General features: G+C 45.3%; 1 protein-coding gene across 1 annotated transcript in view; it reads right to left on the bottom strand.

The window, feature by feature from the left end:
* The window catches only part of TRPV1 (transient receptor potential cation channel subfamily V member 1), a 33524-nt gene extending 17651 nt beyond the window's left edge, over positions 1-15873 (bottom strand). Inside the window, exons 1-8 of the mRNA XM_087924709.1 lie at positions 15551-15873; positions 12414-12580; positions 10026-10178; positions 8402-8542; positions 6463-6761; positions 4812-4988; positions 2858-3022; positions 1819-1914 (exon numbers count right to left, since the gene is read on the bottom strand). Coding sequence (XP_087780835.1) covers positions 1819-1914; positions 2858-3022; positions 4812-4988; positions 6463-6761; positions 8402-8542; positions 10026-10178; positions 12414-12580; positions 15551-15843 — 1491 coding nt within the window. The 5' untranslated portion in view covers positions 15844-15873. The remainder of the gene's footprint in view (positions 1-1818; positions 1915-2857; positions 3023-4811; positions 4989-6462; positions 6762-8401; positions 8543-10025; positions 10179-12413; positions 12581-15550) is intronic.
* Positions 15874-22313: the final 6440 nt, after the last annotated feature.

The following is a 22313-nucleotide window of genomic DNA, read 5'->3' as shown; positions in this document are numbered from 1 at the left end:
AGAGAGTCGAGAGGGAAGGAAAGAAAGTTGGAGCAGAAACTTTTCAAAAGTTGTGTGCGATTGGAGGGGGGGTCCCTCTTGCTAAATTGGGGAGGGGATAGCATGCTTGGTTCTCGACCCCGTGATTGCTTTTAAGGAGGCAATCAGAGAAGGATCCTCTGTGGTTTCTGGAGTCAACATCTAGACCTTTCTCCCAAAGCACCTCTGGATCCTGGCAGGAATATAAGTAAGTCCTTGACTTATAACCATCCGTTTGGTGATGGTTCAAAGTTACAGTGACGCTGAAAAAAGCGACCTAGGATCAGTTTTCACCGTTGCAGCATCTCTGTGGTCGTGTGTCCAAAATTCGTGCCAGGATTCCGGCAATTGCCCTCATTAAATCATGAACCTCAAAAGAATCCAGATTTATTAAGAGCAACACGACCGGCATTAACCTGCATGAAGCCAACTCTGGCATACGTAATTTACAATCCCCCGTGACCCTGTTCCCCCACCCCCCGGGTGTGTCATGAATCAGATTCTCCAATTAGGCACATTCACAGGCTGGGTGTCATCAATCGCATTCTCCAATTAAGGGATTTTCCCAGGCCGAAGATCTGGTAGCTTAGTTACAATCTTTTAAAAGATAATCGTGGAATGGACTTCTGGTTTTAAACTGCTCCTTCGGATTATCTTCTCTCCACGCCCGTCCCCCTTGTTTATGGCAACTCTAAAACTGGCGTAGGAACGTGTCAGAATTTGACTCGGAGGAGGAAACTGAACAGCTGACAGGGAGTGTGGCTCCATTGGCTGTGGAAGAAACAGGTGAAGGGCAAACTCCGGCTGGGCAGAGCAGGGGGAGAGTTAGAACAAGGGAGAGGGAGTTTGTAGGAAGACCCAGGCCCACCCCCTCTTCATTCTAGGGAATGCAGGGAGGAACGGAGAAGGGAGCAAGGTGGGTTGTGTGGCTTACGGGGGGAGGAAAGGGCCCTGATTCCCTTCATTAGCTGCAGCTGGGAACACAGTGTATATAAAATAAGGCAAGCTGCGCACAGCAAGCTGTTGGGAGCAAATGTGGTTTTATCTGGCTTTATCTGGCTTATCTGTTGTCTGTTATCCTGGCGTCTTCCCAACTGTGTGAGTTTTGCTGTGCTTTCAAGTCTAAAATCCCTTCTCCTGCCCCGTCAAGCTAATTATTTCAGTTTGGCTTTATTTGGACTTTGAGTTACAGTTTGTGTGTACCTTGTTTTGGACTTAATTTTCTGCAGTCAAAGGCTGTTCCTGGAAGAGTTTTTCTCCAGCCAGAAGGTAACTTGGACACTGGGGGCCAAGTTGAAGATAATATAGGGACTCTTCTTGCTTATTGGACTGTGTTGCCTTTGTGCCACGCCCCTTTGGGTCATCACAGAATGCTTTACAAGTTGACAATTCAGGAGCTTGGTAGCCGGTAGTCGTATTTATGACGGTTGCCATGTTCTGGGATCAGGTGATCCCTTTTCGTGACCGTCTGACATGCCGTCCATGGGGAAGCCAGATTCCCTTAACAACCGTGTGACTAACTTAAGAACTGCAGTGGTTCGCTTAACAACGGTGGCAAGAAAGGTTGCAAAGTGGAGCCAAACTTACTTAACAACTGTCTCGCTCAGCAACAGAAATGTTTAGCTCAATTGAAGTTGTAAGTCGAGGACTACATATATTTGCAAGCTTTTTGATCCCCTAAGCATGAATGGATGATTCCCATTAATTCAAACACCATTCTCTCTTTTTTCGCTCCCATGTTTTGGGATGGACGAGGTTAGGGAGGGGTCACCTGTGGGGGGGACTGATCCAAACTCTTACCCCCCGGAAGAAGAAATAGGCGCCTCCCAACACGCTCAGGATTTCCCCGGTGACCCGGAAGTACTCGCCTCTCGTGTGATGAAAGGTAAACGGAGGCTGCGAACAGAGAGCAAGCAGAGACGCAGCGTGAAAATTTCCAACAAATCAAATACAATCCAAAAGGAACAGAAACCTTGTAATGCTTTTAAAATAGCTGTGATAATTAGCTGGGATAAGCACAAGGCTTGCCAAACTGTGTGAGACTTGCCAAAAGATAAGAGACAAGAAATAATTTGCAACGCAAGAATCTTCAAATACAAACTCATGATACTGGAATGTCCACGAGGCAGGAGTTTCAAAACGTCTTTGCTTCCTGCAAAAAATGTCCGATTCACAGCTGGCTTTTATCTTCTTGAAAGAGGGGCCATTACCTTGCAGCCTTACTCCCGAGTCGCTCGTGCTGTTGTAGCTGCTCTTTCCTATGCGCACACGCACTTGGCACAGGCTCCTAGGGAATTTCCTCATCGCTGCTGCCAGCCCCCACAATCTCTGAAGGAAGCAGTCCACTCCCTAATGGTCCTGGCCCCTCATCTGAGTCCTGGCTCTCCTCAACCATTCACACCTGCTGCCAGCTAACCACAACAATACCTGATCACTGAGCTTGAACATAGAACATAGAATAATAGAGCTGGAAGGGACCTTGGAGGTCTTCTAGTCCAGCCCCTGCTCAGGCAGGAGACCCTGTACCACTTCAGACTTATGACCGTTGCAGCATCCCTGGGTCATGTTGATCCAAATTGCAACCTTCCGACAAGCAAACTCAACGGGGAAGCCTGCTTCACTTAACAACCGGGTGACTCACTTCACCACAGCAGGGATTCTCTTAACAAACGGCAGCAAGAAAGGGCGGTAAAAATGGGGTGAGACTCAGTTAACAGCCGTCTCGCTCAGCGATGGAAATGTTGGGCGCGCCATTGTGGTCTTAGGTCGAGGACTACCTGTACGGGAGGGGGAAGGGGAAAAAAAAACAACCCCGAGGCTTAAGGAGGCGTGGACTCACCGTTCCTTCCCTCTTGGTAGGTCGGTAGTAGGCCGCGACGGTGAGGATGAGGATATGCGCGGTGTAGATGAAGAAATTGAAGTAGAAGAGGTGCTTCACAAACCGGTCCCACTTATCCTGCAGGAGCTGGTTGAGGGGTTCAACTAGGAGCATTTCGTGGCGATTCTAGGAAGAGAAGTCACCCCAACCCGCCCCCCCGAGGATTTATTTTATATTTATTTGCCTGTTTGTTCGTATCCCACTTTTATTCCTTTTAGAAACAACCAGCTGTTGTGGTCTGTCGACAGCCTGCGGAGACGGCAACAGAGCCAGAGGAACAGGGACCAGTCTGGGAGTCTGGGGAGGACTCGGACGAGGGTCCTGTGCCCGATACAGAGATGGGGCCAGGGCCATCTGGGACAATGGTGGGATTCAAATATCGTTGCCATCAGTTCGGTGAGCGTGGCTTGGTGGGATGTCTATCTAAATCTCCGTGTGAATCCATCTAAATCTAATCTAAACCTAAATCCATCTCAATCTCAATCTACGAGGGCTATCCACAAAGTAGATTACGTTTTCGTCTGTAGCAAGAAGGGGCGGAGCTAGCGCCGCCATCTTTGGTCTGTGCGTCCGCCGCTCAGTCTGCATCTAGTCGCGCGAGTGGGAGGTTCGTATCGTTGCCCGTTATTTCACAGCAAACGTTTGAAATCTGTGCTGCCATTGAAAATCCCGCGAGCTGTGAGGTGCGATCAGTGATAAGGTTTCTGTTGGCAAAAAAACGTAAACCGATTGAAATTTTTCGGCAACCGTGTGAAGTGTACGGGGACAACATCATCACTGAAGGTGGAGTGCGCCAATGGTGCATTAAGTTTAAAGATGGCCGAACTACGGCACTTGAGAAGTCCTGAATGCTTTCACTTGGTGCAAGATCGAGGCTGTAGGGCGGATGAGGAAAAATCTCCCACTTGAAAGCATTCAGGACTTCTCGAGTGCCGTAGTTCGGCCATTTGTAAACTTAATGCACCATTGGCGCACTCCGCCTTCAGTGATGATGTTGTCCCCGTACACTTCACACGGTTGCCGAAAAATTTCAACCGGTTTATGGTTTTTTGCCAACAGAAACCTTATCACTGATCGCACCTCACAACTCGCGGGATTTTCAATGGCAGCACAGATTTCCAACGTTTGCTGTGAAATAACGGGCAACGATACAAACCTCCCACTCGCACGACTAGATGCAGACTGAGCGGCGGACGCACAGACCAAAGATGGCTGCGCTAGCTCCGCCCCTTCTTGCTACAGACGAAAATGTAATCTATTTTGTGGATAGCCCTCATAAATCAATCTCAAGCAATCTCAATCTAACTTTAAATCTCACTCGATGTAAATCAATCTAAATCAATCTAAAATCTTAATCAGTCTCTATCTCAATCTCAATAATCAAATTATGACAGCATAAAAGGAAATGGAAACTAGGTGAACATCCTGAATCTGCCCAGGAGGAAGGGGTGAAGCTATTTTCTAAAGCGCCTGTAGGCCAGACAAGGAATAATGGATGGAAACTGAACAAGGAGAGATTCAACCTAGAAATAAGGAGAAACTTTCTGACAGCGAGGACAATCACCAATGGAACAGAAGTTGCCCTCGGAAGTTGTGGCAGCGCCATCACTTGAGACTTTCAAGAAGAGACTGAACTGCCATTTGTCAGAAATGGTGTAGGGTCTCCCGCTTGGGTGTGGGGTTGGACTAGATGACCTACAAGATCTCTTCCAACTCTGATTATCTGTTATCTATTATCTGTTTGTTATCTATCTGTTAACCATGAAACCCCCAACCAAACTTTCCAAACTGGACATTCCCCCAGATGCTGGACCTCCAAATTCCCAGAATTCCATGCCTGGAGAATTCTGGGAGTCACGGTCCTAATGGCTTTGGAGCATGCCCAGTGGAGAAAGCTGCCTCCGCTCCAACCCACCGGGGTCTCACTGCTGTAAGCGATGATCTCCAAGACAGAGTTCTTCTCGCAGGTGTCGATGCTGGAGAGGTCGTAAAGCGAGGAGTGGACGGGTCCGTAGGCCCACTCGGTGAATTTGCGAGAGAGGTGACGGCATTCCGGCTCCTTCATCTCCCGCCGAAGGATGTAGGCGAAGACCTGAGGCCGAGAGGAAGAGAGGCGGGGTGCCGGATTTTATTCTTTTATTAAATCTGCAGGTTCAAATGGCCAATCAGACCTCCCCGCTGACTTCAGTCGCAAAAGGGGATTGCGTGACCCCCAGCGATGCTGCAACCGTGGTAAACATGAGTCTGAAGCGGCTGAATTTTGATCCTGTGACCACGGGGAACCCCGCGAGGGTCTTAAGTGTGAAAAATAACCATCGTTCCCTTTTTTTTTTAGTGCCGTGGCAATTTCAATATGGTCGCTAACTGAATAGAAGAGAAGAGAAGAGAAGAGAAGAGAAGAGGAGAGGAGAGGAGAGGAGAGGAGAGGAGAGGAGAGGAGAGAAGAGAAGAGAAGAGAAGAGAAGAGAAGAGAAGAGAAGAGAATATATGGAATGGAAAATCGAATCGAATCGAATCGAATCGAATGGAATGGAATGGAATGGAATGGAATGGAATGGAATAGAATAGAATAGAATAGAATAGAATAGAATAGAATATATGGAATGCAAAACCGAATGGAATGGAATGGAATGGAATGGAATGGAATGGAATGGAATAGAATACATTTATTGTCATTGCATTCTACAAATACAATGAAATTTGAAAGCTACTCCAGCACAGTGCCCCAAACACCACATCACAATCACACTACAGAGTATTTAAAAATTACAATTACGATAATAATGATGATGATGATGATGACAGCAACAACAATAATAATAAAAACCTAGTCTAAAACCTATCTAAAACATTTAGTAAGTTAAATAGTTTAAAAATGCCACTATATACATCGGACTAGATCACAAATGTGCTGTTTGATTCAAGACAATTATTGCCTTGGAAAATAAACTGTTTCTCAGTCTACTAGTCCTCATTTTAAGACACTTATAACGTCTCCCTGATGGTAACAGTTCAAAATATAAACAACCAGGATGAGAACGGTCTGTGGAGGTTTTTAATGCTCTAGAGAGGAGTCTGGTCTTTGCAATCTCTTCCAAAGAAGAAAGAGAGCAACCGATGATTTTTTTTGTGCTGTGTTTATTACTCTCTGGAGCATCTTCTTATCCAGTACAGAGCATCCAGCATACCACACCGTTTACACAGTAATTCCAAAATGCTCTCAATGGTAGAACGGTAAAAAGTAGCCAGCAACTTCTCACCCAGACCACCCTTTTTCAGCAGCCTCAGAAAGTGCAGGCGCAGTTGGGCCTTCTTTGCAGTGGCCGTAATGTGGATCGACCAAGTAAGGTTGTCGGAAATATGAGTTCCTGGAAATTTAAAACTATGAACTCTCTCCACACAGTCTCCACTGATATATAGCGGGAGAGGCTCTGCTTTGCATCGTCTGAAGTCTATAATCAATTCTTTGGTCTTTTTTGATGTTCAGGGTGAGGTTATGACTCTTGCACCACAAGACCAGTCTGAGAACCTCTGACCTACGGAATAGGTCATAAGTCGAGAACTACCTGTATTTTCCCCGTCTTGGCGGCCAGGGTAAGTGGGGTCAGCCCTCTGCGGTTGGCGATTTCCTCCAGCCGGAGCGTGGGGTTGATGCTCGCCCCCAGGATGAGCACATCGTTGTACATCTTGGTGACAAATTTGGTATTGTCGTCAGTGTCGTCAGCGATCTCCACCAGGGCGTGGAGGACGGTGTTGCCGATCGAGTCCTGCGTGGCGATGTTGGCCGGCTGGTAAGGATTTTCCAGCAGGAACTTGACGATGTTCAGCTGGTTGGTGCAGGCGGCGAGAGAGAGGGGCAGTTCTCCTGCAGGCCGAAATCCAACCGGGAGGGAGACATGTGAAGCTATGGATGCCCTCCGGCTCGATTTAAACAGAACGAACGTCTGCAGGCGGTTCCTCGACGTACGACCACGACGGAGCCCCCAATTTGACGTTGTTAAGTCAGACGCCGGTTAAGCGAGGTTTTGCACCCCACCCTTGCCCTGATTTTATGACCTTTCTCACCTCGGTTGTTAAGTGAATCGGTGCAGTGGATAACTTAGTAACCCGGGTGTTAAGTGAATCTCACGGACTTGGCCTGTCGCAAAAGGGGATTGTGTGACCTCAGGACACTGCAACTGGCATAAGTACATGCCAGTTGCCAAGCCTCTGCATTTTGGTCATGGGGTCATGGGAAATGCTGAAATGGTCGTAAACATGAAAAGTGGCCATAAGTCACTTTTTTCAGACCATTTGAAGTTACAACAGCACTGAAAAAAATCCACAGTTTCAAAGTTCAAAGTTTGAAATCCATGCTGGAACCTGGATTTTATTCATTCATTCATTCATTCATTCATTCATTCATTCATTCATTCTAGGTTATAACAGGGCTGAAAAAAATCCACAGATTCAAAGTTTAAAATCCATGCTAGAGCTTGGATTTTATTTATTTCTTTGTTTGATTTCTGTTTCTTTGTTTGTGCATTCATTCATTCATTCATTCAAAGTTAAAACGGCACTGAAAAAAGTGACTTATGACCATTTTTCACGCTTATGACCGTTTTTCATGCTTATGACCGCTGAAGCATCTCACATGACCAAAATTCAACCACTTGGCAACTGGCATGTACTTATGACAGGGTCACGTGATCCCTTTTTGAGACCTCCTGACGAGCAAAGTCCGTGGGGGAAGCCAGATTTGCTTAACAACCATGTGACTGACTTCACAACAGCAGTGGTTCACTTAATGACAGTGGGAAGACAGGTTGTAAAATGGGACAAAATTAACTTCACAAAGGTTTCTCGCTGAACAACGGAAAACTTTTGGCTCAGTTGTGGTTGCAAGTTCAGGACTACCTGTAGAAGGAGGTTAAACAGGCGACAGCTGCTAGTTACAACCATTTGATGGGTTAAAATGATAATTGGGAGGGGTAACCATAGAATATAGGGCTGAAAGGGACCTCAGAGGTCTTCTAGTCCAGCCCAACTACTCCCAACTGCATCAGTTCAGGCCAGAGGTGGTATTCAGCAGGTTCTGACCAGTTCTGGAGAACCGGTAACAGAAATTTTGAGTAGTTCGTAGAACCGGCAAACGCCACCTCTGACTGGTCCCGCCAACTCCATCTCTTCTCTGCCTCCCATCAAGTCCCAGCTGATTGGTTGGGTCTTCTCTGGTTGCCCTGCCCAGGAGAATGGAGCTGGAAATCAGGTTAGTGGGGCGGGGAAGGAATTGAGATTTTGTAGTAACCTTCCCCTGCCAAGCCCACCAAACCACGCCCACCGAGCCACGCCCATCAAGCCATGCCATGCCCACCAAGCCACGCCCACAGAACCAGTAGTAAAAAAAATTGAATCCCACCAGTGGTTCAGGCTGATTGAGAATAGTGGCATCAATCCTAGCCTCTTAAAAGGCAAATTAAGATTTTTTGGGGGGACAAGCATCCGAAAGTTGGCTTCCGATTTTACCGAAATAAAATCCCGGCTTCCCCTTGATCTTCTGGAAAAATTCCCCATGGGCTCTCGCGTGGACGTCCGCGCCGTTCTTGACCAAGAGGTTGACCAGGTACATGTTGCGCCTCTCGATGGCGATGTGGAGAGCAGTCTGACCTGCAAAGACACATCCCGTTAGATCAGGATTTGTCAACATTGCTAGCTTGAAAATGGGTGGACTTCAAGTCCCAGAATTCCTCAGCCAAAATGGGTGGACTTCAACTCCCAGAATTCCTCAGCCAGTATGGCTGGACTTCAAGTCCCAGAATTCTGCTGGCTGGGGCTCTCCTCTCTCAACATTTGGAGATCTAGTTCAGTAGTTTTTAATCTTGGTGGCTTTAAGATGTGTAGACTTCAACTCCCAGAATTCCCCAGCCAGAGCTGCCTGGGGAATTCTGGGAATTGAAGTCCACACGTCTCAAAACCGCCAAGATTGAAAACCAGTGCTCTAGGTCAGGGGTCTCCAAACTTGGCCACTTTAAGACTTGTGGACTGAACGGAGCTAGCAGAATGTTTTAATGGCCGGATGCCTTTCCCTGTCGCCAGTGTGGAGTTTTGTTCAGCAGATATATTCTCAGTGTGCCCAGAGAGAGAAAGCTGGCTGAGGAATTCTGGGAGTTGAAGTCCACAAGTCTTAAAGCGGCCAAGGTTGGAGACTCCTGGTCTAGATGGCCTCTGAGGTCCCTACTAATTCATTCAGTCTGTCACCTCCAAGCCTAGGTTTCCACCCTACCTGAGGTTTGAAGGGAAAGGTGTCCAGAAAGGCACATTGTTAACACGCATTTTGGGGCCCCAGAAGGAAAGAGGGTTTCAATATGAAGAGACATCATGGAAAGGAGACCATATGGTGATTCGGGTTTGACGTGTGGCCTCGGAAAACTTGCTTCCTGGTTTCAAAACATGGCTGAAATGTGTCAGGTAGAGAGGCGGGGTCAGTTGGTCAAGGCTGCTGCAGGGGTAGATTCCAGGTTGTCCTTGACTTACGACCAATCACTTAACAGAGTTTGTGACAGGTCTAGCTGGGGGTATTTATGACCCAGATGCAAAGTTTCAATGGCCGGCAGCAGCCCATGGTCATGTGACTACAGTTGTTGAGTTTTGTCCAAAATGAGCACTTACTTCTGGTTTAAATCGGACCCAAACCAACAGCAACAAAAATCAGCCAGGTGATGACCTGAGTTATGACCATGACAATGAGTTATGACCGTACTTATGGGTATAGTTTGAAGGCTATCTCTGAGTAGTGCGATGGCCTAGAGGTGGAGCTCTCACCTCACAATCAGGAGGCTGTGAGCTCGATCCTAGGTAGAGGCAGATATTTCTCCCTCTGGGCACACTGAAAATCTATCTGTTGCACAAAACTCCACACTGGTGACAGGGAAGGGCATCCGGCCATTAAAACACTCTGCTAGCTCGGTTCAGTTGCCTAGACTCCACCCCCACAAGGGGTTATGGGGTTGTTAAATGAAGATGATTGGAAGGCTGTCTCTGCTGCACTGATCTAGGGGTTGGACTTGATGACCTCTGAGGTCCCTGTCTACCCTTCCACATCTCCCCCAAAACCCTAAGGTGGGATGGCTCTCCTCGGCTCCGCCTTTACCCTTGTAATAGCTGTCTGTGTATCCGGCGTTCACAAACTCCGGCAGGTTCCCCGTCTTCGCCGCAATCTCCAGCAGGAAAGGGATGGTGTCGTTGCGGCCGTTGTGAAGGTTGAGCATGGCCTTCAGCAGGCAGGTCTTGCCGGTGTCAGGCTCTGCGCATGGACATGGAATTGGAGTGACAGGGACGAAAGTACACATATAGACTGGGTGAAACCAGGCTCAACAGCAGGAACTGGGAGAGGGATCTTGGAGTCTTAGTGGACAACCAGCTAAATAGGAGCCAGCCGTGTGCAGCAGCAGCCAAAAAAGCCAATGCAATCCTAAATTGCATAACAGAGGGATAGAATCAAGATCAAGGGAACTACTAATACCACTCTATAAAGCAGGAGTGGGATTCTACCAGTTTGCACCCATTCGCTAGAACCGGTTGTTAACATTCTAAGCAGTTCGGAGAACCGGATGTTAGAAGAAATCTCCTTTTGTTTTTTTTCAACTTTACAGGGCTAATCCTGTCAGGAAGGCAGGAAGGAAACATTCTGGTGTTGCTTATAGAAACTGCCTCTCCATTAACTCTTATTACATTCTTGGCAGGACTAGGCTTCCTGTCTCTGGAACTTCTCTGGAGTTTTTGTTCCCCCTCCTTTGCTGGTACTTTGCTTGTGTGGAGTGATCATTGAAAAAAGTGACTTATGACCGTTTTTCACACTTACGACGGTTGCAGAGTCCCCACAGTCACGGGAAGCCAGGCGAGGAGATGCATGCCTCCATGAGAGTGATATCGAGTTGGCCATGCCCAGCCAGTCACATGACCACCAATCCCCTCCCACCACCTAAGCCACACCCACAGAACCGGTTGTTAAAAAAATTTGAATCCCATCTGTGCTATAAAGCCTTAGTAAGGCCACACTTGGAGTCCTGCATCCAGTTTTGGTCACCACATTATAAAAAAGATGTTGAGACTCTAGAAAAAGTGCAGAGAAGAGCAACCAGGATGATTAGGGGACTGGAGACTAAAACATAGAACAAACAGTTGCAGGAACTGGGCCTGGCTAGTCCAGGGAAGAGAAGGACCAGGGGAGACAGGATAGCATCTTCCAATATTTGAGGGGCTGCCACAGAGAGGAGGAAGGGGGTCAAGCTATTTTTTAAAGCACCTGGAGGCCAGACAAGGAATAATGGATGGAAACTGACCAAGGAGAGATTTAACCTGGAAATAAGGAGAAACTTTCTGACAGTGAGAACAATCAACCAATGGAACAGAAGTTGCCCTCAGAAGTTGTGGGAGCTTCATCACTTGAGATCTTCAAGAAGAGATTGAACTGCCATTTGTCAGAAATGGTCTAGGGTCTCCCACTTGGGTGTGGGGTTGGACTAGATGACCTATAAGGTCCCTTCCAACTCTGATTATCTGTTATATGTTATCTGAGTCAAGATGCTGGCACCTGACGAGAGAACACAAGTTCTACCAGGCCCAAAGATGTTTTTTTTTTTCAACTGGACTTTCTTGGTTTTGTTTTTTTTAAGGATGTTTCGCTTCTCATCCAAGAAACTTTATACTCCTTTCAGGCTGCTGGTCATTTGCATCCTTTTAGAGGGCCGTTGAGGCCACCTGGAAGTTTCTTTGTATCCTCAGGGTCACCTGAGTGGTGCAAATGGTTCCTGTAATCTGCAATTTTCCTCTGGAAATCCATTCCTGCTCCCACACCATTCCAAGGGGGTTTATCCCCAATTGCAGAGCTCAAAGTCTGACAGATTCTCAGGGATCCAGGTCGTTGAAGCACCTGGAGAATGGATTTCCAGAGGAAAAATTGCAGACTACAGGAAGCGTTTGCACCACTCAGGTGACCCTGAGGACACAGATAAACCTCCAAGTGGCCTCAAGGACTCTCTAAAAAAGGATGCAAATGACCAGCTGTCTGCAAGGAATATAAACCCTTCCATTTCCCATCATCCAGTCAGAGCTGGAGAAGCTTCTTGGATGAGAAGTGAAATGTCTTGAAATGAAAAAACAAGAAAGTCCAATTGCCTCCTAATAAAAGCATTTTTGACCTGGTTGACCTGCCACAGAGAGGAGGAAGGGGGTCAAGCTATTTTCCGAGGCACCCAAAGGCCAGACAAGGAATAATAGATGGAAACTGAACAAGGAGAGATTCAACCTGGAAATAAGGAGAAATTTTCTGACAATAAGAACAATCAACCGACGGAACAGAATTTGCCTTCGGAAGTTGTGGAAGCTTCAGCACTGGAGGCTTTTAGGAAGAGACTGGACTGCCATCTGTCAGAAATGGTGTAGGGTCTCCCGCTTGGGTGTGGGGTTGGACTAGATGACCTACAAGGTCCCTTCCAACTCTTTCATTCCGTTATTCTGATATGGTTCTCTCTCTCACCTTTAAACTCCGCATCGGTCAGGTTTTTTAGCGATTCCAGCAGGTAGATCAGCAAATCATCCAGCTGGCTGGGATCTCCTTGCGCGACGGCATCAAAGAGACTCCTCCGATCGTATATCTTGAAAGCTTTCCTGGCACAGACTCCGATGGAGGCGGTAGACAGTAGCCTGCCGAAGGGATGAAGACCGGGTGAGATTTGCTGAAGTGTTTTTGTTTTTTTTCGGTGAGATCGGTCTATCAGGGCAACCTGGTCTACCCAATTATGGGAGAGAGCATACTTGTTCCGCTTTCCAGCATACTGCTTCCACAACGAACTCGTTTTTGTGTTGAATTTATGTTTACCGAGAAAGAAATTAAGGGTATAGATCTATAGTATAGATCTGTGATGGTGAACTTATGACACACGTGCCACAGGGGGCACGCAGAGCCATTTGTGCCAGCACGCGAGCTGCAGGCAAACTTACCTCACTGCGCATGCGCGGGCCTTACAGCTGATTTTCAGCCTGTTTGAGGCCTTTTTTGGCCTCCCGGACGCTTGAGGGAGACTTCTTCGTGCTTCTGCAGGCTTTGCAGTCTGAAAACTAAGCCTGTTTCATCACTTCCTGTTTTTCGGAAAATACTGGAAGTGACAAAACAGGCTTATTTTTCGGCCTGCAAAGCCTGCAGAAGCCTTCCTCTTTTCGGGAAGCCGAAAAAGGCCTCAAACTGGCCGAAAATCAAATGTGAGACGCAGTGCAGGTAAGGGGTCAGTGGGGGTCAGTGAGTGGGAATTGCGCACACATGTATAGGGGGCATTGGAGGGGGGGCATGCATTGCCTTCTGGGTGCTGGCATGTGAGTGCGAGCATGCAAGCGCACGCACAATTTTTGGCACAGGAGCCCAAAAGAGTTAGCCACCACTGGTATAGATCTATTCTCAACAAATAAATGCTCTGTCTTACATATTGGCAGAAAAAAATCAGAAAATAAAACACAAGCTAAATAGTCAAGACCTTGTTGAGGATCCAAACTCTGTCAAGGACCTTGGAATACTCATCTCTAATAATCTAGGTGCTAGAGTCCACTGCAACTACATAGCCAAAAAGGTATTAAGAGTTGTTAACCTAATCCTACGTAGCTTCTTCTCTGGAAATATCACACTACTAACCAGAGCATACAAAACATTTGCAAGACCAATACTTGAATACAGCTCATCAGTCTGGAACCCACATTACGTATCTGATATTAGCACAGTTGAGAAAATCCAGAAATATTTCACAAGAGTTCTCCACTCCTCTACTCATTGCAGAATACTTTATGCCACCAGACTAGAAACTCTAAACCTAGAAAACCTGGAACTACGCCGCCTTCTGTCCGATCTAAATATAGTATATAAAATCATACATTGCAATGTCCTACCTGCAAATGAATACTTCAGCTTCAACCATAACAATACAAGAGCAAACAATAGATACAAACTCAAGGTTAACCGCACCAAACTTGACTGCAGAAAATACGACTTCAGCCACAGAGTGGTCAATGTCTGGGATACTCTACCTGATTCTGTGGTTTTTTTTCCCCAAACCCAAAAAACTTTAACCTTGGACTGTCTACTATTGACCTCACCCCTTTCCTAAGAGGTCTGTAGGGGGCGTGCATAAGCGCACCAACGTGCCTACCGTCCCTGTCCTATTGTTTCCTTTTATTTTTCTTATAAGTATCTATCTCATGTATTCAAAACTGTATTTATTCTTATACCTGTATCTGGTAAGCGATTGACAAATCAAATAAATATTAAAATACTAAAATACTATTTCAAGCTATTAAGCTCTAGGTCAGGGCTTTGGCGGTTGCCCTAAATTAAATCATGAGCCTCGAGCCAAGCTTTAAAAGAATCCAAAAGATTTATTAGGCGCAACATGTCAGTATTAAGCCTGGATGAAGCCAACTCTGGCATACGTAATTTACAGTTACCTGTGACCCTGTTTCCCCATTCAGCTAGCCATACCCTTCTGGGATTTGAACTCGGGATGCTTGCATATTCAGTAGATGTATTAACCTTTAAGACCTACGGGCTTTCCTCGCTTTGTCGGCTATACCAGGGAGAGAGATTAAGTGTGGGTATTTTTCCAGTGAGATCGGACCATCAGGGCAACCTAGTCTATCCAATTATGGGACAGAGCATATGGCTTCCGCTTTTGTTCATTTTCTGATTGATTGATTTATTTTATTTATTTGATTTGATTTGATTTGTCAATTGTTTACAAGATAATAAGTATAAGTGTATACCTAGTTATGAATACATGAAATGGGTACATATAAGAAAAAGAAAAGAAAAATAAAAGAAACAATAGGACAGGGATGGTAGGCACGTTGGTCCGCTTCTGCACACCCCCGACAGACCTTTTAGGAAAGGGGTGAGGTCAATAGTAGACAGTCTAAGGTTAAAGTTTTTGGGGTTTGGGGAAGAAATTTGTTTGTTTGTTTAGAAATTTTATGTTGCTGCCTTCTCACACATGGCGACTTAAAGCAGCTTACAAGGACACAAAAAATCACAATATAAAAGAAATAAAAATCATCAAAAAAAGAGAAAAATTATATATATAAAAGCGAAATACCACTCATGCATCATCACAAAATCTCCAGAACCATAAAGCCTACAAACTTGAAATTTGGCATGTATGTTCCTCTTGGCTTCTAAGTGCTCACAAAGAGAAGGTTTTTCGAAATCACCATCAGAGCATTAGCATTTCCTATATTATTATTAAAAGGCTCTGATGCTAAGGAGTTCTACTCCCCTTCCCCCACCTGAAAAGAAATCTCTTCCAAACATAAAACACAAGCAGAGGGGTTTCAATTTCAGAGCACCAGGCAGCTTTAGTACAGAACAGTTGAGCTAAGCCACGCCTAGGCTCCTTGCCGTCTCCTCCTTGCTCACACAGCAAATACTGCTTCAGTTTCCAAACAGCCCTCAACTCTCTCACACCCTGACAGGACGCTAGCCAGATGAATACCGATGGATGCTGGTAGGCAGAGGCAGAATTTCCCCCTCTTATTTTCCTCCCCCAAAACTAAGCCCCACCACGTAGCTTCGTAGCAAAGCACGGCTCTGTTACATATACCGCCCTACCCCGAGCAGAGTTTACACCAGCCGCTTACTTGGGACAGTGGTTCTCACAGCGTCCTCTTTCCAACCTGAAGCTGAACTTGATGATGGGGTTGGAGTCCAGCTGCTCCATGTGGTAGAAGGAATCCATGGGAGCCGTGTCCTTGTCACCGTCGCCAATCCCGAATCGAGCCCGCCTGGCGAAGATGCCATGTTTGGTCCCCTTGCAGCTGCTGTTGGGCGTACCGGCTGCAGAGTCTTCGCCATCCGTGTGATCATCCGTGGTTTCCGATTCTTCCAGATCCGAGCTACCGAGTTTCCTCATCTTGCCCAGGATGCCCGTCATGGCTGGCGACAGAGGAGGATCGATGCCACCTGGAAGCTGCAAAGGAGGAATCCTCGTTTACAAATGTGGGGTCCTTGGGGCTCCCCGGTTACTTTCTTGAAAACGTTTCACGACCCAGCTAGGCAACATCATCGATTGCTAGAAAAGAGCGGGGATTCTGGAGAAAGGAGCAAAGGAGGAGGAGGAGGAGGAGGAGGAGGAGGAGGAGGAGGAGGAGGAGGAGGAGGAGGAGGAGGAGGAGGAGGAGGAGCATGGGGTCCCTAGAGCTCTCTGACTGGCTGTTTTCTTGCAGATGTTTCATGACCCAACTAGCTAACATAATCAGAGTTAGTAGACAGTGGGGTTTGTGGAGTGGAGGAGAAGAAAGGGAAGAGGAGAAGGAGGGAAGGAGGAGGAGGAGAAGAACTGCGGACTTCTTGGTGCTCCCTGAGTTTGGTTGTGTTATTGCAGACATTTCATTACCAAACTAGATAACACCATCAGTGCTAGAAGGGAGTCGAGTTGGAGGAGGAGAGGAGGAGGAGGAGGAGGAGGAGGAGGAGGAGGAGGAGGAGGAGGAGGAGGAGGAGGAGGATTGGGTCCTTAGTGCTCTCCAACTGGTTGTTTTCTTGAAGACATTTCCTGCTTTGGATTGTTTTTCGTTTGTCCGTTTCTTATCAGTGACAATTCTTCCTTCTGCAGAATTCTGTACAATACAGAACATCAGAACTTCTGAAACGGAATATTCATTTAATGTTCATGCACGAAAGGAGAGAAAATGACGTCTCTTGTTTAAAAAAATTGTTGCATTCAATAGAAAAACAAACAACGCACTCATTTTTTTTGGTTTTTTTCTTAGGTTTGCCTACAGAAGCTTAAGTAAACACATCTACAGCCGATTGGACCATGTTCCAGATAGGTTCATCTTTATCTCAATCTCCAAACATATAGAATCATAGAATCCTAGGGACCTTGGAGGTCTTCTAGTCCAACCCCCTGCCCAAGGCAGTAGTCCTTATTCCATCCCAAAGAAATCGCCGTCCAGTCTTTTCTTAAAAATTGGACTAAACCTCGTTTTCAACTGAACGACTTTGGCTAGCCTTAATTCCATCATTCTTCTCTGACTTACTACCCCGCAATGATAAATTGCAAACCTCTTCTAATTTAATTTTTTTAAAAAAATAAATAATGTTAGCCCTCCGTCACGTTGGGTTCAAACAAAACGTTTCCCCTTTCCATTTTTGACTTTTTCAAAATCTATTATTATTTTTTTGCCCCTAGGTCAGAATTATTAAATCCAACAGTATCGTTCCAATAAGGGAGCGATGGAAACTAGCATCCCGTAGCCAAATCCAGACTGATCTTTTCAACAAAGAAAAGTTTGTTTTTTTTAAAAAAAAAATATCCCCAGGACTTACAAACTTGGTTTGCCTTCTGCTGACAGCTCCTTATTCTGGATGGTCTTTAATATTTTCTGCGAAGGATGTCCTACCTTAGGCGTTGGCTGGAGGGGAAAAAAAAGCCAGCCTTTTCCTCTTCTGGAATCATTTATTGGTGGAGTAGCCCCTGTCAAAGGAAGATTTGATAGGCAAGCGGTAATGCAGAAGAAAACCCTGGATTTGACTAATACGATAATGGAGAAAGCAAATTCACACTGCACAAATTATGGCTGTTCCCAGGAGACTTGTAAAGCTTTTTGCAAAGGGGGAAAAAACCCAACACATTTAACAAAATAACAGAAATAACAGAGTTGGAAGGGACTTCAGAGGTTTTCCGATCCAACCCCCTTCTCAGACAGAAAACCCTATATACTGTTTCAGGCAAAAGGTTGCCCGATCGCTTCTTGCAAAGTTCAGGAGATTGAGACTCTGGAAAGAGTGCGGAGAAGAGCAATAAAGATGATGAAAGGATTGGAGGCTAAACATATAAAGAAAGGTTGCAGGAATTAGGTATGACTAGTCTAAAAAGAGAAGGACTAGGGGTGACATGATAGCAGTCTTCCAATATTTGAGGGGCCGCCACAAAGAAGATGGAGTCAAGCTATTCTCCAAGGCACCAGAAGGACAAGAAGCAATGGGTGGAAACTTATCAAGGAGAGAAGCAATGTGGAATTAGGGGGAGATTTCCTGACAGTGAGGACAATTAATCAGTGGAACAACCAACACCGATGAAGCACCGGTGGTGGGATTCAGCCGATTCGCACCAGTTCAAAAGAACCGGTAGCTAACTTTTTGTTCAGTTCAGTGAACTCACTGAATCCTTGCCCCTCCCCTCCCAGCCATTCTCCCATGGATGGCTGGGAGTCCAGGTGAGTGGGTGGTCAGGAGGCCAGGTAAGTGGGTAGGAGGCCAAGAGGCCAGATGAGCAGCTGGCAGGCTAGGCGAGCCGCATGGTGAGGAGAGGCCTGGGGAGGTGAGGAGTGGCTGGGTGAGGTAAGACATCCCTCAACTTGAGTGACGTTGAGTTGGCCATGCCCACCCAGTCACGTGCCCACCCAGCCACACCTACCCAGCCGTCTTTAGGGCAGAGAACCGGTTGTTAAATTACTTGAATCCCACCACTGTGGAGTACCCACAACTTCTGGTGGCAAGTACTTCCACTGGTTGATTGTTCAGGGGACTGGAGACTCAAACTAAACTAAACTAAACTAAACTAAAGTAAAGTAAAAGTAAAGTAAAAAGTAAAGTAAAGTAAAAGTAAAGTAAAGTAAAGTAAAGTAAAGTAAAGTAAAGTAAAGTTAAGCTAGAATAGAATAAAATAGAAATTAGAATAGAATTTAGAATAGAAATTAGAATAGAATAGAAAGGAATAGAATAGAATAGAATAGAATAGAATAGAATAGAATAGAATAGAATAGAATAGAATAGAATAGAATAGATACTGGAATGAAGAATAGAGTAGAATAGAAATTAGAATAGAATAGAGTAAAAATTAGAATAGAATAGAATAGAATAGAATAGAATAGAATAGAATAGAATAGAATTCTTTATTGGCCAAGTGTGGTTGGACACACAAGGAATTTGTCTTGGTGCAAATACTCTCAGGGTACTTAAGAGAAAAGATACATTCATCAAAAGTCAAGAATCATAACACTTAATAATAGTCATAGGCAGTTATGGGATTCAAATAATTTAACAACCAGTTCTCTGCCCTAATGATTTCTTCCAACAAGCAGTTCACCAAAGTGCTCAGAAACTTGCTCAGGGGACTGGAGGCTGAAATATGAAGGACGGTTACTGGAATTGGGTATGTCTGGTTTAATGAAAAGAAGGACTAGGGGTGACATGACAGCAATCTTCCATTATTAGAGAGGCTACCCCAAAGAAGAGGGGCATCAACCTATTCTCCAAACCAACAGAAGGCAGGACAAGAAGCAATGGATGGAAACTAACAGCAGACAGAAGCAACCTGGAATGAAGGAAAAGAAGAGACTGGACAAACATTTGTCTGAAGAGGGTTGGACTAGAAGACCTCCAAAGTCCCTTCAATCTCCGTTATTCCATTACATGGCACAATCTCGTGAAATAAGAAACTCAACGTTTGAATCTTTGCTGTCTGGAACTTTTAACTCCAGGAAGAGGAAAAATAACAAATGCTAATTTGGCTTCTGGCAACTGCTTTGCAGATGTCCCAAAAATTGTGTTCAGCTTGACTGGATTTCGGGTCTGGGTTTTTTTTTTTAAACATAGGGGGAAAAAACAAGGCCATCTCTGGATATGATCTCACTTCCACTTCACACAGGCTATTAAGGAAGCTAAAATACCAGCCTTTCATTGCAGATTTCACTGCAAAACGTTGCTGGGAAATAAAAACATGGCTATGAAAACTCTCCAAGGAATAACAGATAACAGATAATCAGAGCTGGAAGGGAACTTGTAGGTCATCTAGTCCAACCTCCTGCCCAAGTAGGAGACCCTACACCAAGGGTCTTCCAAACTTGGCAAGTTTAAGACTTGTGGACTTCAACTCCTGGAATTCCTGAGCTGACATAACTGGAGGTGGAATTCTGGGAGTTGGTCCACAAGTCTTAAAGCTATCAAGTTTGAAGACCCCTGCCCTACACCATTTCTGACAGATGGGAAGTCCAATCTCTTCTTGAGAGCTACCAGTGATGAAGCTCCCACAACTTCCGAGGCAACGTCTGTTCCATTGGTTGATGGTTCTCCCTGTCAGAAAGTTTCTCCTTATTTCCAGGTTGAATCTCTCCTTGATCAGTTTCCATCCATGATTTCTTGTCTGGCCTTCGGGTGCTTTGGAAAATAGCTTGATCCCCCTCCTCTCTGTGACAGCCTTTCAAATATTGGAATATTGCTATCCTGTCTTCCCTGGTCCTTCTCTTCCCTAAACTAGCCATGGCCAGTTCCTGCAACCGTTTGTTGTATATTTTAGCCTCCAGTCCCCTCATCCTCCTGGTTGCTCTTCTCTGCACTTTTTCCAGGATCTCAACATCATTTTTATAGTGTGGTGACCAAAAATGGATGCAGTATTCTAGGTGTGGCCTTACTAAGGAATTAAACACACACGCAGAGACCCAGGCACACACAATGAGCACAACAATACAAACAGATTTCCTTTGAAAACAGAACACATGCGGTGGAAATGCAGCATTGTTCTGCATGGAATTTTGATTGGAAATTGGAATCTCTGTTTAGGGCTAATGAGAAAGCGGACAAGCCCTTACAAATTCATTTCTTATACAGGTGGTCCTCGATTTATGACCACAGTGGAGCCCCAAATTTCTGCTGCTAAGTAAGACAATCGTTAAAATGAGTTTTGTCCCATTTTACGACCTTCCTTTGCCACCGTTGTTAAGGGAATCGCTTTAGCTGTGAAGTTGGTAACACGTTGTTCAGTGAATCCGGCCTCCTCCATTGACTTGGCTTGTCAAGTGGTCGTAAAAAGAGATCATGTGACCCCTGGGATGCTGCAATTGTCATAAGTACATGCCAGTTGCCAAGCACCTGAATTTTTATCTGGAGCATTGAGATGCTGCAATGGTCGTAAGTGTGATAAATGGTCACAAGTCTCCAGAAGTTGTGAATGCTTGAATACTGGATATTTTAAAGAAGAGATTGGACAACTATTTGTCTGAAATTATATAAGGTCTCCTTCTTGTGCACAGGGTTGGACTAGAAGACCTCTAAGGTCCCTTCCAACTATTATTCTGTTATCAATCCTTCCTTCTTTTCTTCTTTCTTTCTTTCTTTCCTTTCTTCCTTCCTTCTCCCTCTTTGGAGGCTTTTAAGAAGAGATTGGATAGCCATTTGTCTGAAATGGAACAGAGTTTCCTGCCTGACCAGAGGGTTCGACTAGAAGACCTCCAAGGTCCCTTCCAACTCTGTTATGCTATGTTCCATATTCTAAGTCACTTTTTTTAGTGCCGTCGAAACTTCGAACAATCACTAAACCAACTGTTGTAAGTCAAGGACTATCTGTATTTGAAAAACGTCCTGAAAATTTCATCAAAAAATCTAACATGGCTGTCTCTTGCATATAAATCCTTTCTGATTAATCTCTTTCACGTTATTTGTGATGGCTACTTGATCAGTTCTGCCTTCTGAGCAATGGGTGCAAGTAAGCTGGCCATCTTTAACAGAACTACTGCTTTCTGACCCAAAAAGCTCCCCAGGAAGGGGAGGAAAGGATAAAGAGAGGCACGGCTTTGATCCTGTCATAGCAGCCACCATTTTGAGGTTTTTTTTTTTGAGCCCCTCAGATTCTCCACGGCCGCCATTTTGGATAACGGACCAGCAAAATGCTTCCAATTCATCGTCTCAAAAAGGCAATCGATTCAATGGAGAATGGGTTGGGGTTTTATTTATTTTTTTCATAAACAAACAACAGCAAGATGGTTTCTTTTGCTCAATTTCCCACAATTAAGTCCAAGAAAGAAACTGAGCAGCTTTTAAGGACCGGGCTAATTGCTCAGAACTGTTCAACGACTTTGCAATTAGCCTCGCGTCCTCCAAATTTACTGGAAAACGGACGAGGCAAACCAAGCCAGACACGTCCTTTCTTGCCTTCTCTATATTTTTTCTCATGCTGAGTTCCAGAAGAAATTTCATCCATTTACTTTTTGGCAGTGTGCAGCGGCTGCCCAAAAAGCCAACACAGTTCTAGGCTGCATCAACGGAGGGATAGAATCAAGGTCACGTGAAGTGCTAATACCATTTTATAAGGCCTTGGTAAGGCCACATTTGGAATATTTGCATCCAGTTCTGGTTTGCCACAATATAAAAATATACATTGAGACTCTAGAAAGAGTGCAGAGAAGAAGAACAAAGATGATTAGGGGCTTGGAAGCTAAAATATATGAAGGGCATTTGTGGGAATTGGGTATGTCTAAACTAGTGAAAAGAAGGACTAGGGGAGACAGGATAGCAGTGTTCCAGTATCTCAGGGGATGCCCCAAAGAAGAGGGAGTCAAGCTATTCTCCAAAGCCCTGAGGGCAGGACAAGAAGAAACAGATGGAAACTAACCAAGGACAGAA

This window comes from Pseudonaja textilis, chromosome 1, assembly GCF_049901715.1.
Source record: "Pseudonaja textilis isolate UNSWEBS1 chromosome 1, rPseTex1.2, whole genome shotgun sequence".
Classification (NCBI taxonomy): Eukaryota; Metazoa; Chordata; class Lepidosauria; order Squamata; family Elapidae; genus Pseudonaja; species Pseudonaja textilis.
The sequence above is the reverse complement of the archived record's forward strand: the minus strand, read 5'-3'. Positions and strand labels throughout refer to the sequence as shown.